Raw genomic sequence first — 16,829 nt, 5'->3', positions numbered from 1 at the left:
CTCCTATGGATATAGATTGTCATGTTGATACACTGATAGGAGGTCAAAGTATCTTCGCTGAGGAGGGTAAGGCACTAGAACATGATGATAATAATGCTGCGATGAAGACCTTGCAGGATGAAGCAATACTGGAGTCTGAATCAGAGGAAATGAGCAAGTATAAGAGCCGAGTTGATCTCTCTCAAGTTCAACAACAGAGGGGGCAACGAGTGTTTCATAAGGTCCGGTTCAAAGTTAGACTTCGCAGAAGCTCTAAAGTAACAGATGAGAAGGCTACAAAAGATGGGGAACTTTTCAAGCTGGAGAAATCAGAATTGCTTCACAAAGGAAGAAAGTATACAAGAAAGCTTATTGTCAGATGGTACTATTATAAGGTTAGGAAGCGAGTTAAGCCGCTTGGAGCCGTGGAAACGGGGTTCAAATGTCTCTCGAAAGCTGGGACTGAAGCAGGCTATAAGGCCAAAATCATTGTTTCTGCTGTGAGCGTGATGCTTCCTGAGACGGTAGAAGTTCGAAGATCTCAGGTTTAGGAGTGGAACTATAAGGTGAGGAAACGCAGGTTATCGAGAAAAGACATAGTCTCTTCCACCAGGGCTGAATCTATGAGTCATATGAAAGGTGCAAGGATGTTCTTAGGTGTAAGAACAGATGGACGAGAACAACGAGCTGCGGGAAAAGAGCACCTTACATCAAAGGGCAGTGGAGAATTTGAGATTGGTTTATATCCTTGGGGTCATGATGATATGCAGGAAGATACATGGGAGTTTGAGATAGAAATTACGGACCAGAAGCAATCCATTCATATGGTTAAAAAGTCAATGGAGACGTGGGCTAAGGAATCAAATTTTGGTCAAGCTGAGTGTTTGAGAGTAGTTGACAGTTATTGTGAAGGTGGTGGTGCTGGTAGCCAGTATCCTAACGTCGATGGCAACCGTGTGTGGAATCCTGGAGTTCTAGTGGTTGAAGAAAACAAGAGCTATAGCAGTGTTATAGCTGAGAAGTTGTGGATTGCTGAGTATAGGAGAATTTATGTTATGGACGTTCACACAAATTCTGAAAATAAGGTCAAGTGGGTGGTTGTTCTAAGTGTTACAAGAATTCTAGGGAGTCAGAAAAGCCTTTCAAGTTATGGAGATGTGATCACTGTTTCAGTTTTTGGCTTTTGGAGCCTCGAAGACAATGCTGTTAGTCTACCGGGGAGTACACTGAAGTTCTATGGTGAGAAGATTGTGAAGCAACAACAGAGATACAACACACCACTACTACTTTCAGCCTGTACACATGGAACGTTTCAATCACCAAGGCCACCAGGGTCATTATTCAGCTACTGTAGGAAGATGAACAATGATACTGAAACGTTAGAGAGCGAGGAGGTTACTAGAAACAAGACTGGAAGAGATGGTTGCTCAAGAAAGGCGTGGCTCAGTGAGAGACAGAAAGAGGATTCATACTTAAAGAGTTATATGGGCTGCTGAAATTGATTATTGCAAAGATTTTGGAAGCTGAAGTGAAGGAAGTGGGAGTTTGTCTTGAGATGATGTTTGAAGCTGATTTAATGGTGAAGCGTCAAATCATAGAACTGCCCACTAAGAAATCCAGTTCACCCCCACTTTCCAATGATCCATATATTGTCAAAGCTGATAGCAGTGTCATGGGATGTGAAAACCGAGATGTGCATATTCAGTTGCTTGTTACTGTGTTAGCTACATTTTGGCCAGTGTTTGAGTTGTTGTCTGCAGTTTTTGAAGCTGAATCCAGGGCTTGGATAAACATGTATGTCATATCTCTGAAAAACACTAAGGGCGTGAGAGTGACGGGTTCTCAAACGTCTGATCTACTTGATGACTCTCTTGCTATGGAGTTTGCTATAGAAAGCCTATCGATAGTGACGTTACAGGTGGTTGACATACACATTAAAGGAGTTGTCTCAGTAGTAGGAGATTGTATATGGACTCTGAACTTCACTAGTGTCTGGTTCCATTCACCGAGACCACCGGATATATGTCTGTCTGAGCAATACAGATCATGGGGGATACTATCAAAGGAAAGGGCTATAGCTCTCAACCTTGTTGTTCAACCGGGAAGTATTGATAAGTCTACAAATGCGCCACCACTACAAGAAAACAGGACCTTAACGACTACAGTATTAGTAGCCTATTGGTCGTAATATAGGCTTTACGACCAAAAAGCTTTGAAAAACAATTGGTCGTTAGAAGCTAGTCGTAAATAATTATTCGAGGCACATTGGTCGTAAAGTTACGACTAAAATCTTTAGTCGTAAAGCAGACGTAAATGTACGACTAAGTAAATTAGTCGTAAGTTCAACGTAAAAGTATTAGTCTTACATGTGATGCACATTTACGTCTCGCAAATTAGATGTATATAGGTCGTAAACTTACGACCAATTTGCTTCTATGTTGATGTTTTTTTGTCGTAATATAACGACTACTTTACATCGACGTTAGATGTTCATTGGTCGTAAATTAACCCTTTTATTTATTTATTTTAGAATTTTGTATTTGATTACGAATTTAATATATTAATTAAAATCAAATATTTAAATTTATTTTGATTTTAATTTTTAAAATTTGATAAGATTAAAAGAAAATATCTAACATTCAGAAACATAATAGTATCCATAATATAAAACATTCATAATACTAATTAACTAAAACCGAAAAAACTAAGTGTTAAGGTTTATTTCGTCGAAGAGGCCGGAGCTATGTTCATCCGCACGTCGCTCTAAATCTGCTTGCTCTGCCGGAGTGGGCTCGGGGACAAAGCTCGGACGTAGAGACTGCCACCTAGAGGCAAGAGCCGGGTTGATGTTTGGGGTTGTCTCTATCATCAAATCGAACATATTTGCCATAAATACAAATTTGTCCCTGTGGTCAGCTATGACTTCTTTGGCCGCAGTCAAATCCCTACGGAGAGAAGATTCTTCTTCCATTCTTGCAGCGTGTTCAGCTCTTGCCCTCGGGACATCGTTGACAGACCCGATCCCGATAATACGTCTTTTTTTCTTTGGGGCAACCTTCAATTAATAAATAGATATTTAATTAGTACATATGTAAAAATAACTTAAAGAATAAAAAATGTAAATAAACATATATATTTAAGAGATCAAATTTTTAACCTGCTCAACTGAGTCTGGACCTCCTTGATGCGAGCCTCAACAGTGTTGTAGATCCTCTCTGCTCGAGGATGCGAGAAGGTGCCATCAGAATGCTGGTGTGGCGTCTTGTAAATTCGGGCCAGAGATGGTGGTGCGTCTTCTTGGGCAGCATGTATAAAAAAAATTTTAAATTAAACTCACGCATTAAATAAATAGTCAATTAATATATATTTAATAAAAATTAAGAAAGATCGAAGACTTACAATTTGTAGTGCCCTCCCAGCGTGTGGAATCTGTCCGGAAGTATGAGGTACTAGCAAGTTACCATCATCATCGCGGGTCAACCGAGCCGTAGAGCAAGTGAGAGACCTCTGAACTGACTTCGGCAAATTCCAATAAGCCTTCAAGCCCTTCCAAACGTCATTGCTGAGGTATGCTTCTTTTGCGTTGTCCCCCAAAACCCTCCACTTCTCCTTCCAATCACCAACAATGTTCTTTAGGCGAGCCATCACCTTTTTGTAGAACTCTTCCTTCACCTTTTCGTTGACATCAATGGACCAATTTCATTTTTGCTACAATAAAAAAAATTAAATTAAATTAATAATTATTTTTTAAAATAAACAATAAAAAATGATATTTAAAACTAACCGCGAAGCATTTGAACCAAGTCCTCCGAACGTGGTCACGTGTAAGAGAACAGTTCGGATGCACTTCCCGGAAGTTTGTCCTGATGATATATTTAACGCTCTGTCCCACACAATTGTCCGTCGAAAACCTACAAAATTTGAAAGAATACATATATTTAGAGCAATTGTATAATTAGTATATTTAAATGCAATTAAAACTTTAATAAATTAAAAATTACCAATAAGTGTGGGGTGGTCGATCTGGGTTGATGATTCGTAAACCTTCTCGTTCCAGCATCTGGAGAAGGTCTTCCACTGTATATCTTGCATATGGTGCATTCGGTGGCACCATCAAATCTGGATGAATAAAAGCAGGAGCCGGAGCAGCTGCGGGAGCCGGAGCTGCTGCAGGAGCCGGAGCTGCTGCAGGAGCCGGAGCAGCTTCGGGTGCGGTGGACTGCTGCTGAGGATGGTGTGGAGGATGATGCTGCTCATTCCGAGGCTGCTGTGGAGGATCATCGTGCTGGGGAAAGAATTGAGCAGGGTTATCGAACCGCGGATAGTAAGCTTCAGGGTCATATGCCTGTGGAGGCACATACGGATCGGCATATTGGCTATCAGGCACATTCTCTTGGCCTGATGCAGTGCCGGAAGTAGAAGCCGAAGGATCCGACTATGGAAGAAAGTTACTCGCGTAAGAGTTTCTAGGCGTAAGGTTCCTAAGTCTCTGTCTACCGCTAGCCATAGCAATATCGTCAATCTGAAAAAACAAACATAAAAAATACATGGTTATAAGCAATTCAAATTTATTATATAAAAATAATCTAAACCTACTATAATTTGATCATAATCTAACTCCCTCCTAAACTAATTCCATCCTAAACTAATTCAAAACCTAAGGTGTTTGATTTGGGGAGCAAAGTGGTGAGCTTTTATAGGAAACTGCCAGAGGCTTTACGACTAACAAGCCTCGTCTCATTTTCATTTAGTCGTAAATTAGAAGTAGTTAACGACTAATTAGCTTCTTTATCTTTTAGACTAGTTGTAACGGAGCCGTAATTTTCGACTACTTAGCTTCAATACCTTTTATATTAGTCGTAAATTAGTAGTAGTTAACGACTACTTAGCTTCGTTATCTTTTAGACTAGTCGTAAAAGAGTAGTAATTTATGACTACTTAGCTTCGTTATCTTTTAGACTAGTCGTAAGAGAGTCGTAATTTACGACTAATTAGCTTCGGTTTTTATTTTAACCCTAAAACCAAAACCCCAAACCCCAAATCACAAACATCATAAGTTGTACACTTTCAAACCCCAAACCCCAAACCTCAAACATCCTAATTGAACAAACATGATCGGATAAGTTATATAAATATTATATGTAATACAAAGTGTTTAATAATACAATAGAAACTCGATCACTCATCATCAGAAACATCATCCACTTCATCGTTTTCTTCAAATTCATCTTCGTGGGCTTCGTCTGTTGCATCGTCTGGAAGTTCTTCATATCCCTGGTTGTATGGATCAACAAGTAAGATATCATTTGTAGCTTGCTCTGGTACTTCTACTTCATTTATGGTATCTTGTTGTAAAGGTGGTTGCTCATCAGTCAAGACTCGACCCCGAGGTGTAACTTTTATAGCGGCTAACCAAGATATTCCAGATTGTCTAATCCTCGGATATGGAATAAAACAAACTTGGTCTGCTTGAGATGCCAATATGTAGGGTTCAAATTTGTTGTACCTCCGTGTAGCATTTATATCAACAACTCCAAACTTGCTATACCGAACACCTCCATTGACGGTGGGGTCAAACAACGAAATCGCTGTTTTATGCTAATATATATATCATTAAAGAGTACTATATATATATATATATATATGGTAAAAATATGTAACGGCCAAATTAATTTTAATTACCTTTCAAATGCCTCAATCTCCTCGCAGTTAAGAAGTATATATGTGTGGGCACTGTGAGCATCATCTTCACTCGACCACCAAACTTCTTTCAATTTCCCACCTAGACGTCCAATCTGACAGAATATGTCTGGAACATCTTCAACAATATATGTCGGCATAACATCACCATCATCATATCTGCTCGTAGTCGTTTTCCGTGTTCGGACTTGGGACAAAGTAGTACGACTTGGGACCCAAAGTAGGACGACGTGAAGTGAGATGTTTCCTCATTCAAACTCCCAGCAACTATTGAACCTTCCACCCTAGCCAGATTTTTTGCTTTCCCATTCAAAACTAAATGTTCCATGACGTCAAAAAATGACGGAGGAAAAATCTTCTCCAAGTTGCACATCAAGATCGGGATATTCTCATGAAGTTGTTTGATGACATCTACAGTTAAGGTGCGTACGCTAAGATCTCTGAAAAAATTTCTGATGCCTGCAAATGTACAAGCCAACGTAAGATACTTTTCATAAGTTTTTTTCCAAGAAGAAGTAATAATAGCTTTATTTGTTACNCTTTATTTGTTACCTGCAAGTGCCTCGTGAACATTTTTTGGAGGCAACTCCGCAAATGAAAATGGTAGAAGTCATTGCATAAACACATGACAGTCATGGCTCTTCATCCCTGAAAACTTTTGTCCCTGCTGATCAACACATCTTGATAGATTTGAAACATATTCATCAGAAAACTTCACATCTGATGCCACCCACTTGAACAACACTGCTTTTGCTTCTGCTGACAATCTGAAAATGGGAACCAGAATTTTCCCATCGTTTCTAATATGCAGCTCAATCCTAGAACATAATGCAGGCAAATGCAACCTTGAGTTCTTGTTATCTTTTGTCTTCCCTGGGACGTTCAACTATGTATTGATGATGTTGTCAAAGAAGTTCTTCTCTATATGCATCACATCAAGATTGTGGCGTAAAAGTAAATTTTTCCAATATGGAAGTTCCCAAAATATACTCTTCTTGTGCCAATTATGCTGTGTCTCGTAACCAGCAGATATATTTGCAGTAGTATGCCAATTACCCCCTTTCTTGACTGTGTCTTGTGCACCATAGTAATCAATATCCTTCTCGATTTCCTCTCCAGATAAATATGGCGGAGCAGTGTCTCGTACAACCCTTTTTGACTGAAACAATTTCTTGTTCCTTCGGTACGAATGATTAATGGGAAGAAATCTCCGATGACAATCAAACCAGGACGTCTTCCTACCATTTTTCAGCTGAAATGCGTCTGTGCTTCCCATACGATAAGGACAAGATAGCCTTCCATGCGTCATCCAACCTGACAACATCCCGTATGCAGGAAAGTCACTAATGGTCCACAAAACAACTGCTCGCATTGTAAAGTTTGTTCTTGTTGAACAATCATATGTCTGCACGCCTGTTGACCATAATTCCTTCAATTCTTCTATCAAAGGCTGTAGAAAAACATCAAGGGACCTCTTCGGATGCTTTGGGCCAGGTATCAATATACTCATGAAAAGCAATTCCTTTCCCATACACATCTCTGGTGGAAGGTTGTATGGCGTTAAGAAAACTGGCCAAAGCGAATATTGTCTTCCAGACATTCCAAATGGACTAAAGCCATCTGTGCAGAGCCCAAGATAAACATTGCGGGGGTTGCTTGCAAAATCAGGGTACACCGAATTCAAGTGTTTCCACGCTTTTGCATCAGAGGGATGATTGATTTCGCCTTCCTTCTGAGTATGTTCTGCATGCCATCTCATCGCTGCTGCCATCTTTTCAGATTGATATAATCTCTTCAGTCTATCCTTGATAGGTAAGTACCACATCCGCTGGTACGGCACCCTATTCCGCCCACGTCCTTGCGGTTTACATCGATTCTTGCAAAATTTACACTCTAACAATTCTGCATTTTCTTCCCAGTATATCATACAGTTGTCTATACACACATCAATCATCTCCGAAGGTAAACCAAAGCTATGAACCAGTTTCTGAATCTCATAATAAGATTCAGCACACTGATTATCTTCAGGCAAATACTCTTTAAACAACTCAGCCCATGCATCCATACAAACTTCAGGTACGTTATGATCAGTTTTGATATTCATCATCCTAGCTGCCAATGATAATTTAGAAAGACCTTCTCTACAACCTTTATAAATTGGCTCATTAGCTGCTGCTAGCATCTCATAAAATCTTTTTGCATCCAAATTAGGCCCCTCTACATTTTCTACCTCCTCTATTACTGATCTTGTTTCTCAAAATGCATCTGTAACCATATCATGCATCCTATCATGATCTACCATATGATTTTCTTGAAGGTTACAACTTTCAGAAGGTAAATGTGGTTCCTCTCTGTTACGAACATTTTCAACCTGATTACTACTACTAGCTTCATTCCTATTATCAGCTTCTCCGTGGTTAAACCAGATATAGTAATGTGGAGTAAATCATCTATTTACTTTATGTTTCCAAACCGTTTCATTAGCAGCAAACTTGGTATTATTGCATTTACGACAGGGAGAAAACATTTTACCCGTTTCTAGTGTGAAAGACGTCTGTCCAGCGTGTTTCATGAACATCTCTGCTCCGTTGAGAAATTCTTCTGTTACTCTTCCGCTTGAATCTTTATGCGCATACATCCAACTCCGAAACTCATAGATATTTCTAGACAGGACATTGTTTTTTTTACTCTTTCTCGTTTTTTTTTGTGCATCTTAAGAATGAGGGAGAAGATCATATTTATAGGGAAATTTTGATTTTGGTAGGTTTACAACGAATTTACGTTTGATAATAACGTAACCACCAATGTGCAACTGCATTCCTCGTAAATTGGTCGTTAATCAGATGGTACATCGTCGATGTTTCTTAGTCGTATATTTACGACTACATGAAAGTGTAGTCGTAAACGAGAAGTTAATTTACGACCAATATACGATGAGAACTATTAGTAGCAAAATTACGTCTAAGTTACGACGAACATTCAGGTAGTTGTAACTTAGTCGTAAAGTCGAAAGTAATTTACGACTACACATTTGTAGTCGTAAATCGTAGTCGTTACTCCCACGTTTTCTTGTAGTGCACGTTGAAGATTAATGGGCCTTTACTCTTATTAATTTTTAAGCCTTTTATGCACTATATGTAATCACCATCGTTGTAAGAAACATCTATCGAATTACGATCATCAAATCAAAACGGGTTCAATCCCTAATTTCTTCCTCTCTATCTTCTCTTCTACCTTGCTCTTCCTCAATCTTCTCCCCTTTCTGTTCTACACAGATAAGCTCAGCCCCTGGACTTATCACATAACTGACGTCGGGTTTATGCCGCCGACTGAAAAAAGAGCGAAAATGATATCAAGTGAAGGGGCAAAATTGGAATTTACAATAATAGACATAGAGTGAATTATGGGCTACACCGGATGGGTAAATATGTGCCTATACCAGTAAAAAGCCCAAACCAAACCGAAAATCAAAAGAATCAAATCGAAACCGAAGAACGCTCGGGCCTAAAACCATTACCAATGATGAGAGACTCCCCCGGCCAGTTTTTCAACAATTGTTTTTTCAGGCCACCTCTGTTCTTTTCACAGACGCTGCTATCAGCGTCAACGTCAGAAAAAAACACTACGACGGAGCCAAATTTGACGGAACCAAAGATTAAAGTACCCGTTTCACTCTTTGTTTAATACCGTGCGACTGAAAAAGTGAAACGTAGCTGACGCTAAAATTTCCAGCGTCCGTTTCACTCTTTGCTGATTACCGCACGACTAAAAGCCAAGTTGACATTGTTTCACGGATGTTGTGTCCGCCATGGTTGATAAGTGTAATTTGTTGATGCTAGTCGCAGCGTTCATGAAAATAACAAAGCTAATAAAAAAAAGTTCTTATATTTCAAAAATATTAAAAACTACCCTCTCCGTATTTTTTTTATCTGACGTTTTACAATTTTACACGAAAATTTAGAAAGCTGTTGCAAATTCTATTTTAATCTTTTCAATTGCTTTAGATTATTTATTTATTTAAAATTATGCCAAAAATCACGTAATAATACACGGGTAGAAAAATCATCTTCTGTCATTATTTGCATTGGACTTCGTAAAGGTCAATTATATTGACACAAAAAAATCACTAAAATGCCAACTATTCCCAAACGGAGGGAGTAACATTTTGATAAGTGTTCAAGTGGAATTCTCGCAAATTTACTCTACTCATTGAAAAATGAGAGCTATTTTCTTCGCTTCGCCTATTTCTTTTATGCCCTTAATAAGTACTTCGCCTATTTTTTTTCATGCCCTTGATTAGTAAAGAGGTAAAAATACGTTTCTGGAAGTGCCAATATCATTATTTTAACCGATATATTGTTATTATATTTTAAATGGCTAAACATTTAAAAAATTCGGAAATCATCAATACAAAATTAATATGGAGATCTGATATACAGGAAAAGTTAGACTGTTTTCATAACTCCCATTATCACAAAGAAAAATATTTGTGCTTTATAAACCAAAAGTTGGTGTAACGAAACTAAGGGGGATGTATTCAATTAAACATTTGATGTGATTTGATTTTTAATGTGGTTTTAGATGATTTCAATATTTTTTTTTTTTATTTTTTTTTTTTGACAGCAAACATTTACAGACTCATGTAGACTCTGTAAACCAAGGTGGTAAAACTACATCCATGTGCACGACGAAAGACAGTTGTTGCCGAGCACTCCGTGCCAAGCTATCCGCCCTTTTGTTCTCCGTCCTAGGAACATGAACAATTTCTGAGTTGACAAAACTTTGTCGCAAAGTCTTGATATCTTCCAGGTAGCTTTCAAATGCTGGCCATTCCTCTGGTTCCGAAACCATCTTCACCAGTTGAGAACAATCCGTTGCAAACGTAACCTGAAACTGCCTTAAATTTCGCATACATTCCATCGCCCAAATCAATGCCTCCATCTCCGAATGAAGAGGTGAGAGGGATGCCCTTACATTTCGTGCTCCCAATAAGCCATCAAACCCTGGCAGCGTGCTATGCCATCCTTGTCCTGAAAAAAAATCCTTATCTTTCCAAGAACCATCCGTGAAACACCATCGTCCTATGGTCCCTATATCAGGCCGTACTTGTACTTCCTGTACCAATCTACGATCTTTAATAACTTGTGCCTCAGCCCACAATGTTGATTCCACTTCTGCCAATCTCAGCATGTCTCTTGGGTCCATATCTAAATTACTGAACACTTTGTTGTTCCGACCCTTCCAAATATACCATAATATCCATGCAAACTGGTGATCCACCATTTTTGGATTAAGTCTCCAGAATAGATGATCCATATTAGCAAAAAGAGAGCCAATTGGGAAAATGTTTGGATTTGATGGGATCTTGGATAATGCCCACACTTGACGTGCTGGAGGACATTCAAAAAACACATGGTTTATTGATTCCTCCGGAGCTCCGCACCTGGCACAGCAGGTGTCTCCTTGCATCCCTCGTGCTTTTAATGTTTTCGTCACCGCTATACAACCAGATACCAGCTGCCAAAGAAAGTGTTTTAGCTTCGGAGGACACCTCACCTTCCAACAGTATGCCTTAAGGATATCCACATTAGGGCCATAAAAATCAGGTGGTTTCTCCTTGTCAGGATAAATCCTTTCTACCTGATATCCTGATTGTACCGTATATTTTCCATTTTTTGTGAAATGCCATCCATTCCTATCTGCCAACTGATTTCTGCCCAATGGTATACTCTCAATTATTTTTGCATCTTGTGGATCCACCAAGTCCCTAATTGCCTGTACATTCCATGTGCGTGATTCTTGATTAATGAAATAATCTACAGTGAGGTCCGGGTAACTATTATGTAGGTTTTTGTTGGCTGGTCTCGGGCGAGTGGATGGGAGCCAAGGGTCATTCCATACTGAAATAGATGATCCTGTTCCTACCCTTTTAATTAGTCCTTTATAAACCAGAGATCTAGCAGAAGTAATACTCCTCCAGCCATATGACGGGGAGTATGAGCGAATCGGTTCCAGGGGTGAAGAATTCCTGTAATACCGTCCTTTGAAGACTCGAGCAAAGAGGGAATTTGGCTTCTCGATCAGCCGCCACAACTGCTTAAGTGATTTCAATAAGTTGCAGAGATTTAAGTGACTTTTGTTAAACTACTCTAGAATATCACCTAAAACTATGGGATTTGAGTTTTAATTTTTTTAACTAAGAAATCATACCCAAACACCCTAAAATCACCTGAAAACTTTAAAACTCCACAGCTTAAAATATTTTCAATAACAGTGGATTTCAGAGTACTTTAAGAAATGTCAAATTCAATAACAGTGGATTTTAAATGAGTTTTTAAAATTCATTTTTCAATAACAGTGGATTTGTCATTTTAATACAAATCACCTGAAACTCTCAATTGAATACATCCCCCTAATATTAAAGTCGCACAAATTCAAAAGAGCGGTTGGATTTGGATATGTTGGAATCAGTTATTATCATCTTTATAAACCCTTTTTTTCCCTAAATACTTCTATATATATATAAACTCTTTCTCAGACTTATTCACATTATATCAGACTAAAATATATTCTTTTTAATGTAACATATTTTATACGCAATTCTATTAAATAATCATTTATATTTTTTTTGTCATCAAAATAATCTTCAAAAATGACTAAATCTCAAGTTTTCGGCGGTGCCGTAGTCTTGCTTTGACGCATTCGAGTCTTGCTCTGAATTGACTGTCTCTCTATCTCAGAGTCTTAGCTTCCTTTTATGATGTAATGTTTATGTTTGTGGAGTTCTTCAACTCCCCTTTCTATTGTAGTCTGAATGTTTAAGTTTCTTAATGAAAGTAGTGTTCAAAAAAATAAAAAATCTTCAAAAAAGAAAATAACCACAATAGTTTCTTTTTATTTTGAAAATTTTAATTTAATTTTTTTATTTTTTTAAATTTAAACTCCACCTTCAAAACTCCACCTCTTAACTCTAAACTCTTGTATAGATTAGTTAATTTTAGGATATAAATGATATTTATCTCTAAATAAAAGTCTTTTTGTCATTTTCTTTATTGAAAGCTATTTTTGTGAAAATAAACTAAAAATGATTATTCTAGAGAATTTCTCTATTTTATATTTTTCCACTTGTAAGTTTTGGAAGAAAAAAAAAACAGTTTGTAAAACAATTAAGTACTAAGAAGATTGGGTATAGTTTCCCTACCAATTTTTATTTACTATTCAATATTTGCACCACGCTAATCACAATTAATGGTATGTATCAACCGTGTATAGCAACAGTAGTGACATACGGCTTCAAACTTTGCTGGAATATTCACATTATATACGTAAAGAAGAACAGAAAAAAGTGGGGCACTAAAAGGGGCTGTCTTATAGTTGGTAATGTGAATTAAGAAGCTGGCAATGCAACTTAATGTAGGACAACTCCATACCTCAATCATCAACCCATCTGAATAGATAATGCAACCCAATCATTTCCTCAAATATCCCCTATATATTATTTGTGAAACATTATAACTTCTTTTTGTAGCCACATGTCATCACTAAGATGATTCTTAAAATTATTAGAGAAATATGCTGGTCTATCTAATTATATAATAAGTTTTTTATTAAACTAACCATAAATTCATTATTAATGTCATTTATTATTTCCTTAAATAAAGATTACGGAATTGCCTAATGTGGATAAAATATATAAGACAATTAATGATTTTGAATAATAAAGATCTGATAAAAAAAATGTATCTTCTATCAAATTTTTTTAATTTAAACTATTAAAATAATTTTGGAGAAACCGTTGCAGCCTCCACAGAAACGGTCAAGAGTGAAGCCGCAGCAGCACCAGAGAAAGTGTCTAATGTGTCAACACAGGTATGTTTTTTTGTCACTCTTACATCGTTTTACATTTATGTTGTCCGAAAAGCTAAAACGTATTGTAATATTACGGTCTTGTGTCTTTAGGCAAGAGAGGTAATGGACAATGTTTTATCAAAAGGTTTTGAAGGACTCAACACCTTGCTTCATGGTTTTGAGGAGAAGAAGACTGATATTTCCTCCAAGATCGTTGACGTTGCTACCAAGGCTGTTGCTGGTGCATCGAGCAGCACCACCGTCGCAAGCCGAGACGTTCCTATATCCACAGACAATCAGGTCACAGATTTAAAGCAAAACTCTCTCTATTCTCAAAACTAAATAAAAACTTAAATTGTCTCTTAGTAGGAGATTGTAATGTATATTTATTATTTCATAATATGTAAGAACATATAATACATAAAATAATTTATATATATAATGTTTATTATACTCTTGACTGTGATTGATACAATATAAGTTATAAATTTTGCTAATAAATTTGTTGTCAAACAAAATCAAGAATTCATAAAGGAAGTCACGTTGTGAGATTCTGATTAGTTGTTTCGCTGGAGGCGTTGAAACGGCCCTCTTAACAGCTCACTTGGTTTCACATTCCTCTCCATTTTGGAGAATATTCTAATTGCTTGTTATATAAATATATGTTCCTCTCTCTCACAAAAAATATTACAGCATCGGCAGATAGAAAATGGCATCGTTCTTGGACAAGGCAGCTTCTACTTTTAACGAAGCCAAAGAATCTGTTACAGCCACCGCTGAATCCGTCGGTGCCTCTCTAACTGAGGCTCAGAAAACCGTCGCAGCCTCCGCTGAAACTGTGACGACCTCTCTAACCGATGCTGGAGAAAACGCTGCAGCCTCCGCGGAAACCGTCAAGAGGTCTTTAACCGATGCTGGAGAAACCGTTGCAGCCTCCACAGAAACGGTCAAGAGTGAAGCCGCAGCAGCACCAGAGAAAGTGTCTAATGTGTCAACACAGGTATGTTTTTTTGTCACTCTTACATCGTTTTACATTTATGTTGTCCGAAAAGCTAAAACGTATTGTAATATTACGGTCTTGTGTCTTTAGGCAAGAGAGGTAATGGACAATGTTTTATCAAAAGGTTTTGAAGGACTCAACACCTTGCTTCATGGTTTTGAGGAGAAGAAGACTGATATTTCCTCCAAGATCGTTGACGTTGCTACCAAGGCTGTTGCTGGTGCATCGAGCAGCACCACCGTCGCAAGCCGAGACGTTCCTATATCCACAGACAATCAGGTCACAGATTTAAAGCAAAACTCTCTCTATTCTCAAAACTAAATAAAAACTTAAATTGTCTCTTAGTAGGAGATTGTAATGTATATTTATTATTTCATAATATGTAAGAACATATAATACATAAAATAATTTATATATATAATGTGGGTTGCAGCCTTTGTTGGCTGGTGAGTGTGGGGCTGAGACGACTCCGTGGTGGAAAAATTGTTGTGGAGTTCTTGATCTTCTCAAGACATCTACTTCAAAATGAAAGGCTAATGCATTCACCATGAAGGAAGGACAGAGCACTAGAAGAAGGAACCTATCCCAAAACAACTTTTGATTATGTATTTGCTTTCTTTTATTTTATTTTGATTTGTTATTGTGTCTATCTTAATTTTCATTGTTTTTTGTTTCACTTTTCTGTTGATAATTCTGTTGAGTCTTGATTGTTTTCAAGAAGTTGTGTAAGAGCCAATAAACCCAAAAAATGTAATTTCCTTTGTGATGAGTGACGGATTCTAAGGAACTTCTAAAAGCTAAACAAACATTCACAATAAGTTTCTCAACGTAACTAGAAACAAGACTCTTCTATATACAAAAGAAAACTCAAATTCAAGATTCATACAAAAGAAAGGGAAGACATCAAGGAAAATAACATTTTTTTCTGTCAACAGGAAAAATAACTTTCTTTAACAAAAGAACCTTTAAAATCGAAATAAATAAAAATAATAGAAATAAATATCATTGTAATAAGTATAAATAAGAAATATTTGTTTTTATTTAAAAAGAGGACATATGTAAAGTTAAGTTGTCATCTGATATACATTATCGAAAAGGGTTATTTAAGATTGTTTACTTGTGGAAAAGGCTTATATACATATGGGATTAACTCTTATTAGGTATTGCGTTCCAGCAGGCAGTGATTGTTGATCGGAGCTTATATTGTAGTTTGTGTTCTCTGTGTGATTTGGCTGATTGTCGATGGTTTCCAAAACAAAGGAAGAGGATGAGAAATCCTCAGAACCACCGTCGTCTCTGACTCTTCCTTCACTTCCTGAAGATGTCATCGTCGACATCTTAGCGCGTTTATCAAGATGCGACCATCCAACACTCACTTGTTTCCAAGCACTTTCGGTCACTCGTTGCTTCGGCTGAGCTATACTCAAGAAGATCCTTGTTGGCCTGCACTGAGGACTATCTATATGTTGTCCTCGATGACAAAAACTCCTGTTATTTTTACCATTGGTATATCCTCTGCCGGAAAGCCAACGGCAGTCACTGCTTGGTTCGTGCCCCCTCGACGTTTCCCATTTTGTATTACGCTGCAAGCTTTGTGGCAGTGGGTTCTAGGATATATGTTTTTGGTGAGATTGACCATACAAATATGACGACAAATGCGTTTTGCATGGATTGTAGAACCCACAAGGTGGAACCCATCCCAAGCATCCCTCTTCTTTTGGTTTGTAAATTCACTGGCTTCATCCACGGGAAAATATATGTAACTGGATATTGCTATCATGACAATACAAAGAATGTGATGGTGGTGTTCGATACAGAAACACAAATGTGGGAGCATGCGATGATTAAACCAGAGAGATGAGAGTAAGCTGTGCTTGTGTGGTTTGTAAATTCACTGTCCTCATCCGCCGTCATACTCGCCGGACTTCCACCGTCATTATCTCGAACCGGCTCTGTCCCTTTTGAAAGGTTACAAATTTTGGTCTATTTAATTATCAGTTTAGCAGTTTAGGTTATCGATTAGTGATGATTCTGTGTTTGGTTAGGGTTTTAACTATTTAGGTTTGGTTAATTTCTTGGCAGATGTCAGGAAATGATTCTCTGTCCCTTTTGAAAGGTTACAAATTTTGGTCTATGTTTAAGTTTAATTATCAGTTTAGGTTTTGATTATCAGTTTAGGTTATCGATTTGTGATGATTCTGTGTTTGATTATGGTTTTAACTATTTAGGTTTGGTTAATTTCTTGGCAGATGTCAGGAAATGATTCTCTGTCCCTTTTGAAAGGTTACAAATTTTGGTCTAT

The 16,829-nt window shown here is 37.6% G+C and overlaps 3 protein-coding genes across 3 annotated transcripts; 2 read left to right on the top strand and 1 right to left on the bottom strand.

Annotated features, from left to right (window-relative positions):
* Positions 1-6,289: 6,289 nt before the first annotated feature.
* On the bottom strand, positions 6,290-7,783 carry LOC106338147. Its single transcript, XM_013777187.1, has 2 exons — positions 6,670-7,783; positions 6,290-6,552 (listed from the first exon to the last, which is right to left on the bottom strand). The coding sequence occupies exons 1-2, from the start codon at positions 7,781-7,783 to the stop codon at positions 6,290-6,292; spliced, it is 1,377 nt and encodes a 458-aa protein (XP_013632641.1).
* Positions 7,784-9,096: 1,313 nt separating this feature from the next.
* LOC106338146 lies at positions 9,097-13,891 on the top strand. Its single transcript, XM_013777186.1, has 3 exons — positions 9,097-9,100; positions 13,469-13,548; positions 13,639-13,891. Exons 1-3 carry the CDS (start codon positions 9,097-9,099, stop codon positions 13,867-13,869), a joined length of 315 nt encoding a protein of 104 aa, XP_013632640.1. The 3' UTR covers positions 13,870-13,891.
* Positions 13,892-14,052: 161 nt separating this feature from the next.
* On the top strand, positions 14,053-15,322 carry LOC106340363. The gene is made up of 3 exons (XM_013779247.1): positions 14,053-14,527; positions 14,618-14,806; positions 14,961-15,322. The coding sequence occupies exons 1-3, from the start codon at positions 14,237-14,239 to the stop codon at positions 15,054-15,056; spliced, it is 576 nt and encodes a 191-aa protein (XP_013634701.1). The 5' UTR covers positions 14,053-14,236; the 3' UTR covers positions 15,057-15,322.
* The last annotated feature ends 1,507 nt before the right edge of the window (positions 15,323-16,829 follow it).

The sequence above is a fragment of the Brassica oleracea genome, chromosome C4 (genome assembly GCF_000695525.1).
Source record: "Brassica oleracea var. oleracea cultivar TO1000 chromosome C4, BOL, whole genome shotgun sequence".
Taxonomy (NCBI): Eukaryota; Viridiplantae; Streptophyta; class Magnoliopsida; order Brassicales; family Brassicaceae; genus Brassica; species Brassica oleracea.
This window is presented reverse-complemented; position numbering and strand designations above follow the sequence as displayed.